Source organism: Danaus plexippus, chromosome 19 (genome assembly GCF_018135715.1).
Source record: "Danaus plexippus chromosome 19, MEX_DaPlex, whole genome shotgun sequence".
Lineage (NCBI taxonomy): Eukaryota > Metazoa > Arthropoda > Insecta > Lepidoptera > Nymphalidae > Danaus > Danaus plexippus.
The window spans coordinates 4,635,034-4,647,358 of NC_083549.1; the positions used below are offsets into that span (position 1 = coordinate 4,635,034).

Sequence of the window (12,325 nt, forward strand, 5' to 3'; positions counted from 1 at the left end):
GAAAATATTATTACTTTTTTACTATATAAGTAATACTTTTCCTGGAAGATAATCTCATATATCTTACCAAGATACTTTAGACGACCTCCGTAAGAAGGCTCAGGCCTTAAAATATTTGATACACTCGGATCTACCGGCATATTCGTGTTTAAAAATATTTTTTGTGTTTCTGTGTTACTCAAACTTATTATATCTCGTCTTTTAGAATATTTTATTTTATTCTCTTATATCTCGTCTTTTAGAATGAAATATAAAAAGATGGTCATGCAGTAGCTTCCGTCGACGATTTTTAAAACTTACCTTATGATAAAATGCTAAGTTTTGCGTCAATGGCTCAATCAAAGCTCTGGCAATATCTTTTGTCCTATAACAATTGCAGGTTTTACTTAATGTTGTACTAGATATTATTTTTTCTTTATTTTTCATAAACCACATAATTGGATCATCGTTTTCTCTTTCATAATTATCTTTTAAAAATCTTATTACGGCTGGGTTACTATAGTCAAGTGGCATTTTAAAAAATATTTAATTATAAAATCAATACATATGTTAAAAAACTGAAACTGATATAAAAAGAAGCACATCAATAATAATAAAACAAATATGTAAAACATATATAAAAATATTTAAATGTCATAAAAAAAATGGAAGGCCAAATTATTTTCACGTAATAAGAACTAATAAGTTAACATATCTTCGTCATAATAAAACTGTTTAATCATAGACATGAATTAAAATTAAACAGATGGATAATCTTACAACTATTGTAAACATATAATACATCATTACTTAAAAAACGTAAGGCTTGAGAATATATTAATATTACGTTTTAATTCGTATTACATTAATATTATATTTATCACATTCTGTTATTTCAATCATGGTCACTGTGCATTTTCACCTAATCTCTTAGAAAGGTTACTAATCATTTCCGGTGTTGCCATACGTAAACCGTAAGCCAACCCTAATTTTTCAAAGGCCTGAATGAATAATGTGCCCCAATTAAAGAGATCAAAATGCTCAGCCGCCTTATAGTCGAAAGGAAAAGCGTGATGGTAATTGTGCCAACCTTCTCCAAGAGTGCACGTTGCAACGAATCGATTTTCACGTGGAACTATATTCCTGTGAACATAAAATAATATGTAATAAATAAGAGGTTACACAAATATGTTTCAAAAAACTGACAGAACATCAATTCAAATGTTTTATACTAAATAACATATATTGACTATGTCATAAACAAAAGATAAGGTAGAAAACAAAAGTTAAGTTTAATAATTTGAATTAATAATTTACTATCAGGTGAATTACGCACCTGCTTGAAAAAATATATATACAAATATCTTACTTATTATAGGGCCTATATCCGTAGGCGTGTGCAAGAGAATTGACGGTCAATTCAGAGTGAAACATACTCAGGAAACGAATAAACCACTGCCATGCGATAGTACACTGCCACGATTCTTTTAAAATGTAAACGTTGATCATGAAAGGTAGAACGAAGCAAAACAGCAATCTGAAGTATGCAAAATGTCTAAAACAGAAAAATAGAAAATATATATATATGCAAACAAAATATTTATTAAAATAATCTAAGCCTCTTATCTGGGACGAAACGAAGCCTCTGTCTTTTAAATATAGCATCTGAACCTATATGAAGATTTCATCTTCACTATTGATTAAACTATCGTATTCCTGATTTCTGAGATTCTCAGAATATTGATAATTTAAACTTAATATAAAGGTAAAGGATATCTGGTTTACACAGTAAACTTCTTATAAATTATTAATCTAATACAATTTACAAATAAAGAGTTTGTCCAGCATTATTTATTTTTACTTTTACCGTACAACTAAAAATATTGAAGGGATAATTTCAATTCGTTATGCCATTTTAAGTTAGTCAAAAATCAATGAACAACAAATGTATTCGTACACATATAAGAATAAACTACGTTTTCCTTATTTATATTATGAATATTGATCAAATTAGATCCTAGACAAACAAACAATATTTATTTTTAATAATATTAAATAACTTACTTGTTATAAAATATGAGTATTGGATCTTCATGAATATCAGTCATATCCATTTGTTTTCCTCTTATGATAACCTCTTTATTTTTCTTCATCATTAACCAGCCTATATGTGAAAAGAAAAGTCCTCGATTCGCGTTATGGGGGTCGGCGTTAGTATCACTATGCTTATGATGAAGACGGTGATCACGTACCCATTGCTCTAACGAATTCTGTGAACACAATGTTAGAATTAATCATATTTATTTTTATTTTATATTAAATAAGTTAATTTAATAATAAAAACAACAGTTACACAAAATACATAATTCTTTATTAAAGTTTTACATTAATTATTTATTAAGTAAAATCATAAAAACAATGCGTGTCAAATTGTATTTCAGATTAATTAAAACTTTGAATACAGCTGTTGCCCCCAAAAGGCACCAATTTCATTACCTTACAAATACTATTCATCAGCTGGAAAACAATATACTATTACGGTTATTAAAATAATATTAAATAAGGCTTTTTGTTTTTCATAATTGAATTAATACTGTAAATATAAAAATGCTTATTTCTGTAAGACTTGTGTTTTGGATTGATTCAATTTAAGCATGAATTTGGAACTGCTTCAAACAATCAATACTTTCAATATTACTTGACCATCCGAACTTATAGAAATAAATATCATAAATCACCAAATTAATTTACCTGTCCGGCGCTAGCGAAACACATTAAGAGAAAGAGTTTCAGAGGTAAAGTTGCTTTATACGACTTGTGCGTCCACAACCTATGAGCTCCTCCTGTTATACCAAAACCCGTTGCTACGTACATTATTGCAGCTGAAAGATATTTCATAATACTCTTTATAGATTTCCTAAGATGACGATTATACACAAATAATATATATATCAAAAATCAAACTGTTATAAAGAAACTTTAAAGATAAATTACATCGTGTTTACCGAATATAACTGTTTGCATTTTGACTGGCAAAGCGTAATGGTAGCACCAGTATACAGCAGCGATATGGTAAAGTGTCAGCAGAATCGCACTCGTCCATTTTATGTCATTTTTAAAACCGAGACTCTTTTCAAACGCCCGGAACGTTTCACTTATGGGCGGCAAATGTTTGAGATTAATGTTTTCCATGACAAAACTAACTATTACTAATGAAACGATAGATTCATCGCCCTTTAAGTAATCTTAATCTTTCGTAATATATAATACTCGATGATACTAGCCTTGATACATATCTGAATTAGAATTCCGCAGTCATGTGTCCGCAGTCATACATATGGTTTTTATAAACATATTTCTATCGCATCAAGTAAGCATATGGTTAAATAAATCTAAAGTTATTAATAATATATGCCTGTCACAAACGGCATTTTAATATTTATGTTTTTATTATTCCATAATATTTTGTGTAATTCATATATTTCATTATAATAAATTATATCTAGTCGTACTGGATGAATGAAATGCCGTACGTGACATGAAAACTCAGGACTGCTTCAAGAGAGGTATTCAGTGTGTACTTCTATATCTATGTTTTAAAAAACTGTATTTAACCTCGGAATACTGTTTTTATGCATGAACTACAATAAAAAATATTATTCTTAATACCACCGAATATTTACCAGGTCTATATAGTATTTTTTTAAATATGTACAAAAAATTTAACATTGATAGTGTAGAATTGTTATTGCTAGTGTCATATGATTTTGTTTTAATATTTTTGAACGAAGCCAATTTTTTATTGGTGATTAATTATTTAATCAGTATATTATTTATTTTCTACTCTTAATGAAACATTAATCTAAATCTTTTTAACATTGTTTTATTAAAATACAGATGTAAAGTTTTTATTCTATGTTATTTTGAAAAGAAATATATATAAAAAAAATTAATCAATATTGTTACAGAACCAGTCATTTTAATACACCGACACCTTGTATTTCAATATTTAGATTAGAAGATCATTTGCATTTTAGCTTTGTGTACAATTGTTCTAATTTCTCAATGAATTGATTAAACAGTCGTTTAAATTAACAAGTCAAATGTTGCAATACACGAAACTAATTCATTACGTAGTTCATTACCACAGTTGGGATATGTAGCAAAATTGTTTACTAACTATAAATGCCATTATTTTGTTTATGAAAAATGCTAATTTAGTACTTATGGGAAAATAGTAAAACGGAACGTTATTAGTTATATTAAACATTCTATTTAGCTTAAAGGTAAAAGGTAGTCTGAAGGTTTTTATATTCTATCGTAAAACGCACGTGACACACTCCCTTGTTTGCTATTAGTCTGCTAAGGTTCCGTACGCAAGTAATAACCGCCGCAATACAATATTACAAATATACACTAGGCGTGCACATGTTATGGAATCCTTTGGACGTGTTACACGTTTCATAGAAGCCATTTCAGATTTTCGTGTAGAAAAGTTGTTACATAACTTTAATTGTTTTATATTTTATCATAAGTTATTATAGAGAACTCCACAGAAACTTCCCGGACGGAATAGATAGGAAAAATTTAAGAACTTTCGTTACACAAAAGATTACACACCTTTTTATATTCAAAGTTCCTCACATCAGTTATTCATACGGCACAGTGGAACAGCCTTCGTAGAAATTTTTATACGCGGAAAATTTTTGAAGTTTTGTTGTAATATTAATTTCTTTGTGAAGACTGACTTTATAAATAAAAAAAAAAACAACATTTAATAGAGTATAATACCGTTAATTCAAAATATTTTAACCTTTAATTTGATTTATATCAGACGTCAAAGAAATGTTGATTAATTATTTTTTTCATCCATACAAGGATCCTGGGAATAAATAATAATACAAAACAGTGGATTCAATTAATATCAGTGTAAATAATAAATAACTTGAAAGAAGCTCGATTTATAGTAATACTTTGTACAAAAATATTTTTATGTCCATCGCAAGTTAAAATAAAATTGTTACGTTCATATATATAAAAAAAAATATATTAAAATATGTCAATTACAATGTTTAGTATAGAATTTTATTTATGGAATACTTTTAAATTAAAAGTCACTCAAAATTTAATGATTAACGTCACAAACAAGTTTTGTGATTAAAATTTTAGTCTCGTAAATTCCAATTCTATTTATAACATCGAACAATATAATTAGTTTTCATAAATATTCGTTTATATAATTATTATAATAAACTTTTGTCAATAATTAAGTAACTTGTATAATAAGAAGTAAGACAGACTCGTTTGAGTTTTGTAACTCCATTTCTGATTTAAATTGTTCATCTGCAAAGAAATTGATTAAAGAGAAGTTTTCATTTAAAGGACTTTTTTTTAAACATAGATATATATATTTATCATTACACGAAATGAAACCGAAATTCTGAAAAGAATACATAAAAATGAGAAAGTTTTTTTTTTATCAATCATTATTAAAGTTTTTCAAGTTACAGGAAACGAGGCATCCTCCTAAAATATTCAGCAGCACCCCTGAAATGGAGACAATAAGTTTCGGGGAGAAGCCTTTAATTAATGATATTAAATTATTTGTATATACATACATATAAATATATAACAATAAATTGTAAAAGATCTTTTCATATCCCTGCTTTTACATTTCTGTATAATCCGTCAACCCTTTAACCAAAAAGCAATTATTTTTCAAGGACAGCTGTAAACGGAAAACCATAAAGAGCATTTGTTTAGCTCCGGTTAATCCGGATAATGGATAAGCGGAAAATTTTGTCACTTATCCGGTCGAGGGCAATCTCGTTCGGCTATAAAAGGCAAATGAAAACATTCGGAGTTCACAAAATAATAATTGAAAACATTCATAATGCTTTCTATCAGGTTATGTGGTTTGAACATATTCTATCATCAACTCATAAATATAAATTGTTGACTAAAAAATTACTGAAACATTTAATGCAGATAAGAAGAATACTTCATGCCAATAAAAGTATCCGAACCTGGTATACCACATTTCCAGGTTTTTTCTTATTTCTCTGCATATTCTCTTTAAATTACTGCGTTATGAACCGGTGATATTTTATGATTATCACAGTTTAAAAACCTTTCCATTTATTTATTAATTGTGTATTTGGAGGAAATATTTTAAACTGGACTCGCTATTGTGTCCTAAATCTCACTTTCTAGACATAAACCTAAGCTCAATCTTTTGATTCATAAAAAATATAGCGTTTATATTCCTAGTGCTTACATAATATACTGTTTAATTATCGTTGTATATAATGATTTTAATCAGGTAACGTAACGGTAAAACGTCTTAATTGGAACTTGGAATACAAAATGTATTCGGTTTGAATGCAAATTTATTCGATTGCTTAAGCAATCTTAATTAAACTATTTAATTATATGGATGACGATTTGTAGTATAGAATGTTATGTTTACTAGCTATAATTCACACTAGTATATTTAATATTTCTTATTCAATAGTAATATATAGACTTTCTCAGTGAACGTACGAAGAGTAAAACATAAATCCATTTCACTTCCAAAAAAGGCTCAGCTGGGACTTCACGAGAGTGATTGACATAAAGGCAGTATGGACTTCTATCTTTTTCAAAGGCCTTTTAAAAAAATATCCCTTAGATGTATTTAAACATGTTCTCATTTTACAGTGTTATTTAAAAGACAATATCCATTAATATTAGACGGATCTGTTTTTGTATTTTACATTGCTCTAATATTACAACGGATTTTCAGTAGCCTATAATAAAGATACCACTAATGTATACTTTTAATATTCATGCCTTTAACTTAAGCCGATAACGTGTGAATTGCTACTTATAAAAGTTTTGCAATTTTCCTAAACGGCGAACAGACGACGAACGAGCGTATACTAAGATCTTCACTGAAAACTTACGTGATAATATAGCATATTTAGAAAACTTTTAGTGCTATGAACATACCCATTATTGTTTTCAAAAATATACTCTAAAAATTAAAATAAAACAAGAGACTTATTCCAGAGACGTCCAAATTAAATTGGCCTTGAGACATATACTGTTACAAGTATCTATCCAAATTCAAACAAGTGATAGGATTAATGTGTTTATTATTTTATATATAACCACAATCTATGAAATCAAATATAGAAGATGCGTTACAGGTAGAAAAAGGTTATTATTTTTGCCTTTTTAATACATACCTCTTTTTAACGTATAAAAAATTCTTTATAACAAAATAGTAATTTTTCCAGTGTGACTTACCAAATCATTTATAATGATATATAGCAAACCATTTGAGGCTATAAAGAAGACATAAAGAACATCATGAACATGACAAACATAACTGTATTTCTTTAAATTATGCTCTTGAATTAAATAAAGATGTATTACGTGTTATATGTTACGAGTAAACATACTTGACAATGTTATGCAATAATAAAACAGTACAGTTACTAAATCCGTCTTGATATTAAATCACTTTCAGCTGGATTTGTATTTGACTTCTGACTATAATACAAAAGAAAACAGTACACCATATAAATATTTTACATCTTTCTCTCGTGTATATTAGAATGTTTGAATAGATAAATCTTATATAACTTAAAAATATATATATTTGTACACTGTAGACACATACAAATGTGCAATTATTATGGTGCATGTAATTTAATATTTCATTATTTACTTGTAAATTAACATTTTTAACAGATGTTATTCGAATGAAACAATATCACAACAACGCTACAATATGAGGCGATTTGAATTTAGGCCGCTGACTTACCCAGCTTCAATTTATTTTCAAATAAAATTCCCGTTTTGCAATCTCCAGCTATCTTGCAACTAAATTGGAGCTTTTCTGAAAGCGACTATTAAAGGCTTTAATATTATTCACTTTATTTAGTTGCTGCAGTAAATATTTATTAAATATTTATTTGTTAAGCTATTTCAAACTTAATATTGTGAAATAAGGAAAATTTGTTAATATTTGTATATTTTCAACTGTAAATTAAATTTAAATTAATAAATAGTTCGTAAAGGATTAGACAAAGGTTTGTATTATAAATAAATTTCTAGGTTTATATGTGACGTAACTGAGACACTTCTTTTATTTAAGGTTATTATGAATATTTTTTTTACAATAATATTGTTATATGTATATGTTTGTGAAGGACCATGTAATGAGTCAAGTTCTAGCACAATTTTCAATTTTTTTTCTACTTATGTGATTGTTTTTAACGATTAAAAAAAAAGGGAACGTGATATTCCAGAGATTAAAGTTTGGAATCTTACTCGTGTCACCGAATTTTCCATTCTGTATTTTCTATTTTAAATTTTATTTCAGCTGTTATACTCTTTATTAGTGTGATAAAAATAAAACAACAGATACTACAACATCATTAGTTAAAAATCTTCAAATGAATTCATATTTTAATAATTTCCTAAATATTAATATAGCAACGGTAAGCCAAGGGTACGCGTGATGCTTCTTGAAAGATAAGCTTATCCCAGTCCTAACAGTTCATAAATCTTTTGGGTAATATATATACGTAATGGTAACTTAAATGGAGTATTTATTACTAAGTAATAATCGTTAAATTTTATCACTGGTAGTAATATTCGCTTAAATTATTACTATCAACTTAATAGTAATCTTTAAAACTGGGTATTATTTTAGAATTTTCCTAAAGGTTCATTTTACCACGGGTGAATCTAAAAGTTTACCGGGTTTCCGTCAGTGCATGTTGCAGCATATTGTGGTTATAAAATAATATTAACAATAGAATTATTTCTTTTTTCTATTTTTCCATTACAAATCAACGACACTTTTAGTAGCATTTTAACTCAGAGTTATCATCTCTTGAGGCAACAAAAGCCTGACGTTAATTCCGAAATGCAGCAAGGAGAGAGGATTAAAGTGAAAATTGTGAGCTTTTTCTTTTCTCGGTACAACATTTCGTTTCATCTATGATGATACAAGATGGTTGACTGAATTTATAAAATAATACCGATGATGTAAAACTCAGCTTAGTGGGTTAAGGTTCTTCTTTCCAAAGAGAAAAAGGATCGTTAAGCATAAATACATTATTTACTATTTATTTTAATAGCTCAATTAAGTTTACACTATAAAGTTGCTCAATTGAGTCGAACTTTTATTTCAAGTTAGTATAAGAATAAACTTGTCGGTCTGAAAATTTACAAATTTCTTTAATTCTTTTTTTGAAGTACGACTATATACATGTCCATCACATTTTAAAAATAAAAAAAAATGCACTGCAAATAACAACACTTTAAGTAAATAAAAATAATAATTAAAAATGCATTAGCAAGATTCAAATGTACAAGTTAGAAGGGATTAGGATATTAATTTCTAATTGAAATTTCAATTTAAGCACTTCTAAAATGTTTAAAATACAATTTTAAACTCTAATATACCACATAACGTCCCAAAACTTTTATATACAGTCCAATACACTCAGAATAAAAGTAAAACAAAACATACCTCTACGGTACAATTCTCTCATGTAAAGAATTAAAACTTCAACTGAACTTTAACACCCAGAAGAGACTATGAATAAAATTCTTATCGAGCTAAGCGTACTTTTATGTCGTTTGACTCCAGGGAAATTTCCAAGCTTACTTACACGCATTTTACTAAAAGGAAAAGTATATGATACGTGTTTGCAGTACCTAAACACCGAAAGTTTTTATACAAAATATTCTAAGATAGGAGAAAGGAGATATTTTCAAATTTATATTCGTGATTTAATACGATATATGTACATTTTGTGTTTATTTTTTAGAGGTTTTGATTAAGCTGATCAAAAATTAACAATCATTTCAAAAATTATTGTTTTGCTATATTTAACATCTAGTTTATAGATACAGATTTGACTATTTTATTAAATTTTATAAATTCTTTCTAATAATTCAGGACTCATAGCTTATATTATATATAATTTTCTTTCATTCTAATCGATTATACATCATTTATTCTTATAAATGCTTTCATATATATATGAAAAAATATTATCGTTTATCGGGTGAATTGCTGAACCAATTGGAATTAAATTTGATATTAAAAACCTAGGAAAAGAATGGGAGTTAACACTTCGAGTGACATTTTACATTCACGAGATTTGTTGTTGTATTTTTATTGTTGTTTGTATTTTTTATACAATATTTGTGATTATTAGAATATTGAAAATTTAAGTTTGTTCTAAAAGTTTGCTGTCTGTATATTTTTATAAACAATGGTTATTCATGATAATAGAATAATCATATATTAAGAAAATCAGACAATATTTTCTGAAACATCTAAAGTCTATTAGATCAGTAAATTCTCAAAAAAATAGACTTATGCAAACATTAGAAATATATGTTAACATTAAGTATTTTTTTGTAATATAGCAAAGTTAAAAAATGTAAACAACTTTTCTTACATTTAGTTAGTCATGTATAAACTTTAAAAAATATATCTAACCTAAAAATCTGAGCCTCACTGACATTCGATGAACACATTACTAAAGTTTCCAAACTGGTTTAAAATTCTGTTTGCAAAACAAGCTAAGTACGTTGTTTAAAGATTTTGTAAGGAAACTTTATCCCGACAAACTTTTTTCATCAAATCTAATCTTTTAGTTCACGGTCTACTGTTCTTTAATACCTTGCAACACGATATAAGCAAAAACTTATGGAACTAGTCACTAATTTGCAATATTAACAGAATTTTACATCGCATACAAGCTCTTTACAAAGTTTACACTTTAGATATAATTGAAAGATACTTTTGAAGAATCTACGTAGGTATTACAAGATTAAATTCCTGCATAACTTTTTTACCGTCAGATAACCAGATTTGGGCACGTTGAGCCTCCATCCATCCGTGATAGATCTTCTTTACATCCCGACGAAGCATCATTCATATACGTATACGCTTCATTCTTCCTAATGCACATAACAAAGAATTGGAATAGTGTGCATGATTCTGTGTTTTCTTCGAATTACAATATGGGTATCTTAAAGAAAAGGGTGTCTAGGCTTTTAATGAGTAAATGAATTCATTACGTTCTATTTCATTGTCACCAACCAATCGATAGAGTGACAGTCAAGCACTATTTAGCCGTAATAAAACAAAAAAGATATTTTTTTCAAAACTTTATGGTACGTGTGAAATGTTTTATTTAATTACAGTTTTGATACGCAATAAAACTCACAACAACAAATCCAACTCTCATCCAGAGACGGAAGATTTAATGGGACAAATAAATATAATTATTTTTTACTTTTTTTATTGTACTTTAATGTACAACAGAAAACATAATTAGATTTTTTTAATACAATTAAAAAGGTCTAATCGGCTATACTGATTTCTACATTTGGACATTTAAATTGTTGGAGAGGGAAGATGAAGCTGATGGCATCTATTAAATAATATTACATAAATATAATATATAAGTAATTAAATAATAAATAATAAACTCACTAATTCTTTTATATATTGGTATATTTAATAGCTGAAATTAATTTGTAGTAGATGAATGAAATTTCGCATGTGCTTTTTTTATTTAATATTTATAAGTAATATCATAGTCTAGTTTAAAAAAAAAAACAAACATAATATTTTAGAGATACGAATTAATATTCTCATAAATACTATGAGTTGGCGCCTCTAAGACCGGATGTTCGTAACAGTTGGCTTTGAAAATCTTTTGGATATGCAAAGATACATATCAATAAATAGCATTTTAAGATTTTACTTAAAATTTTTGAATTTAACGTTTCCCTTTAAGACTTTTAAAAACGTAGTATAGTTTTCGGCACATATTTTTATATCATTTGGAAGAACTGGACAAGGACCTAACAATAAGATAAAGAAACAAAATGATACGGCGATAATGTCACAAACTTAAAGAATGGTGATTAAGACTGGGTTAAGTTATCACAAAAATATTTATAACCTGAAATAAAATAGAAAAAAAGCAAACCGGAAATAAATAAACACTAAAACAATAATCATATTATTAAGTCTTTGTACAAAAATAAATCATTCGCTATCTTGAATTCAGCAATGAATAATACTAGACATGAAAATATTTATTCAAATCAGTTTTCACAGTATGGCTGCCCATATCCTTTTGCCATAAAATATGTTACAATAATCTAGCCATATTTTTTTTTTTAAATAAATCAACATACTTAATATGAACCATCAAAATATGTGTGTTTTTGTAATAAGTTCGTAACAACTATCACACCCATACCCTTATTACTTATAATTATAGGATCATAATTAGGAATATTTATAAAACAGAAGTGG

General features: G+C 27.3%; 1 protein-coding gene across 1 annotated transcript; it reads right to left on the reverse strand.

Annotated features, from left to right (window-relative positions):
• Positions 1–606: 606 nt before the first annotated feature.
• Positions 607–3,202, reverse strand: LOC116768048 (acyl-CoA Delta-9 desaturase-like). The gene is made up of 5 exons (XM_032658666.2): positions 2,985–3,202; positions 2,731–2,861; positions 2,044–2,249; positions 1,349–1,534; positions 607–1,122 (listed from the first exon to the last, which is right to left on the reverse strand). The coding sequence occupies exons 1-5, from the start codon at positions 3,169–3,171 to the stop codon at positions 885–887; spliced, it is 948 nt and encodes a 315-aa protein (XP_032514557.1). The 5' UTR covers positions 3,172–3,202; the 3' UTR covers positions 607–884.
• Positions 3,203–12,325: the final 9,123 nt, after the last annotated feature.

What these genes read in the sequence shown, in the direction of transcription:
- LOC116768048 (XM_032658666.2), bottom strand. Translation starts at nt 3,171, where the DNA reads ATGGAAAACATTAATCTCAAACATTTGCCGCCCATAAGTGAAACGTTC. An exon ending in AATGCAAACAGTTATATTCG is followed by an intron (nt 2,862 to 2,984) that starts GTAAACACGATG and finishes AATATCTTTCAG; the next exon opens with CTGCAATAATGTACGTAGCA. An exon ending in ATACTCATATTTTATAACAA is followed by an intron (nt 1,535 to 2,043) that starts GTAAGTTATTTA and finishes TTTCTGTTTTAG; the next exon opens with ACATTTTGCATACTTCAGAT.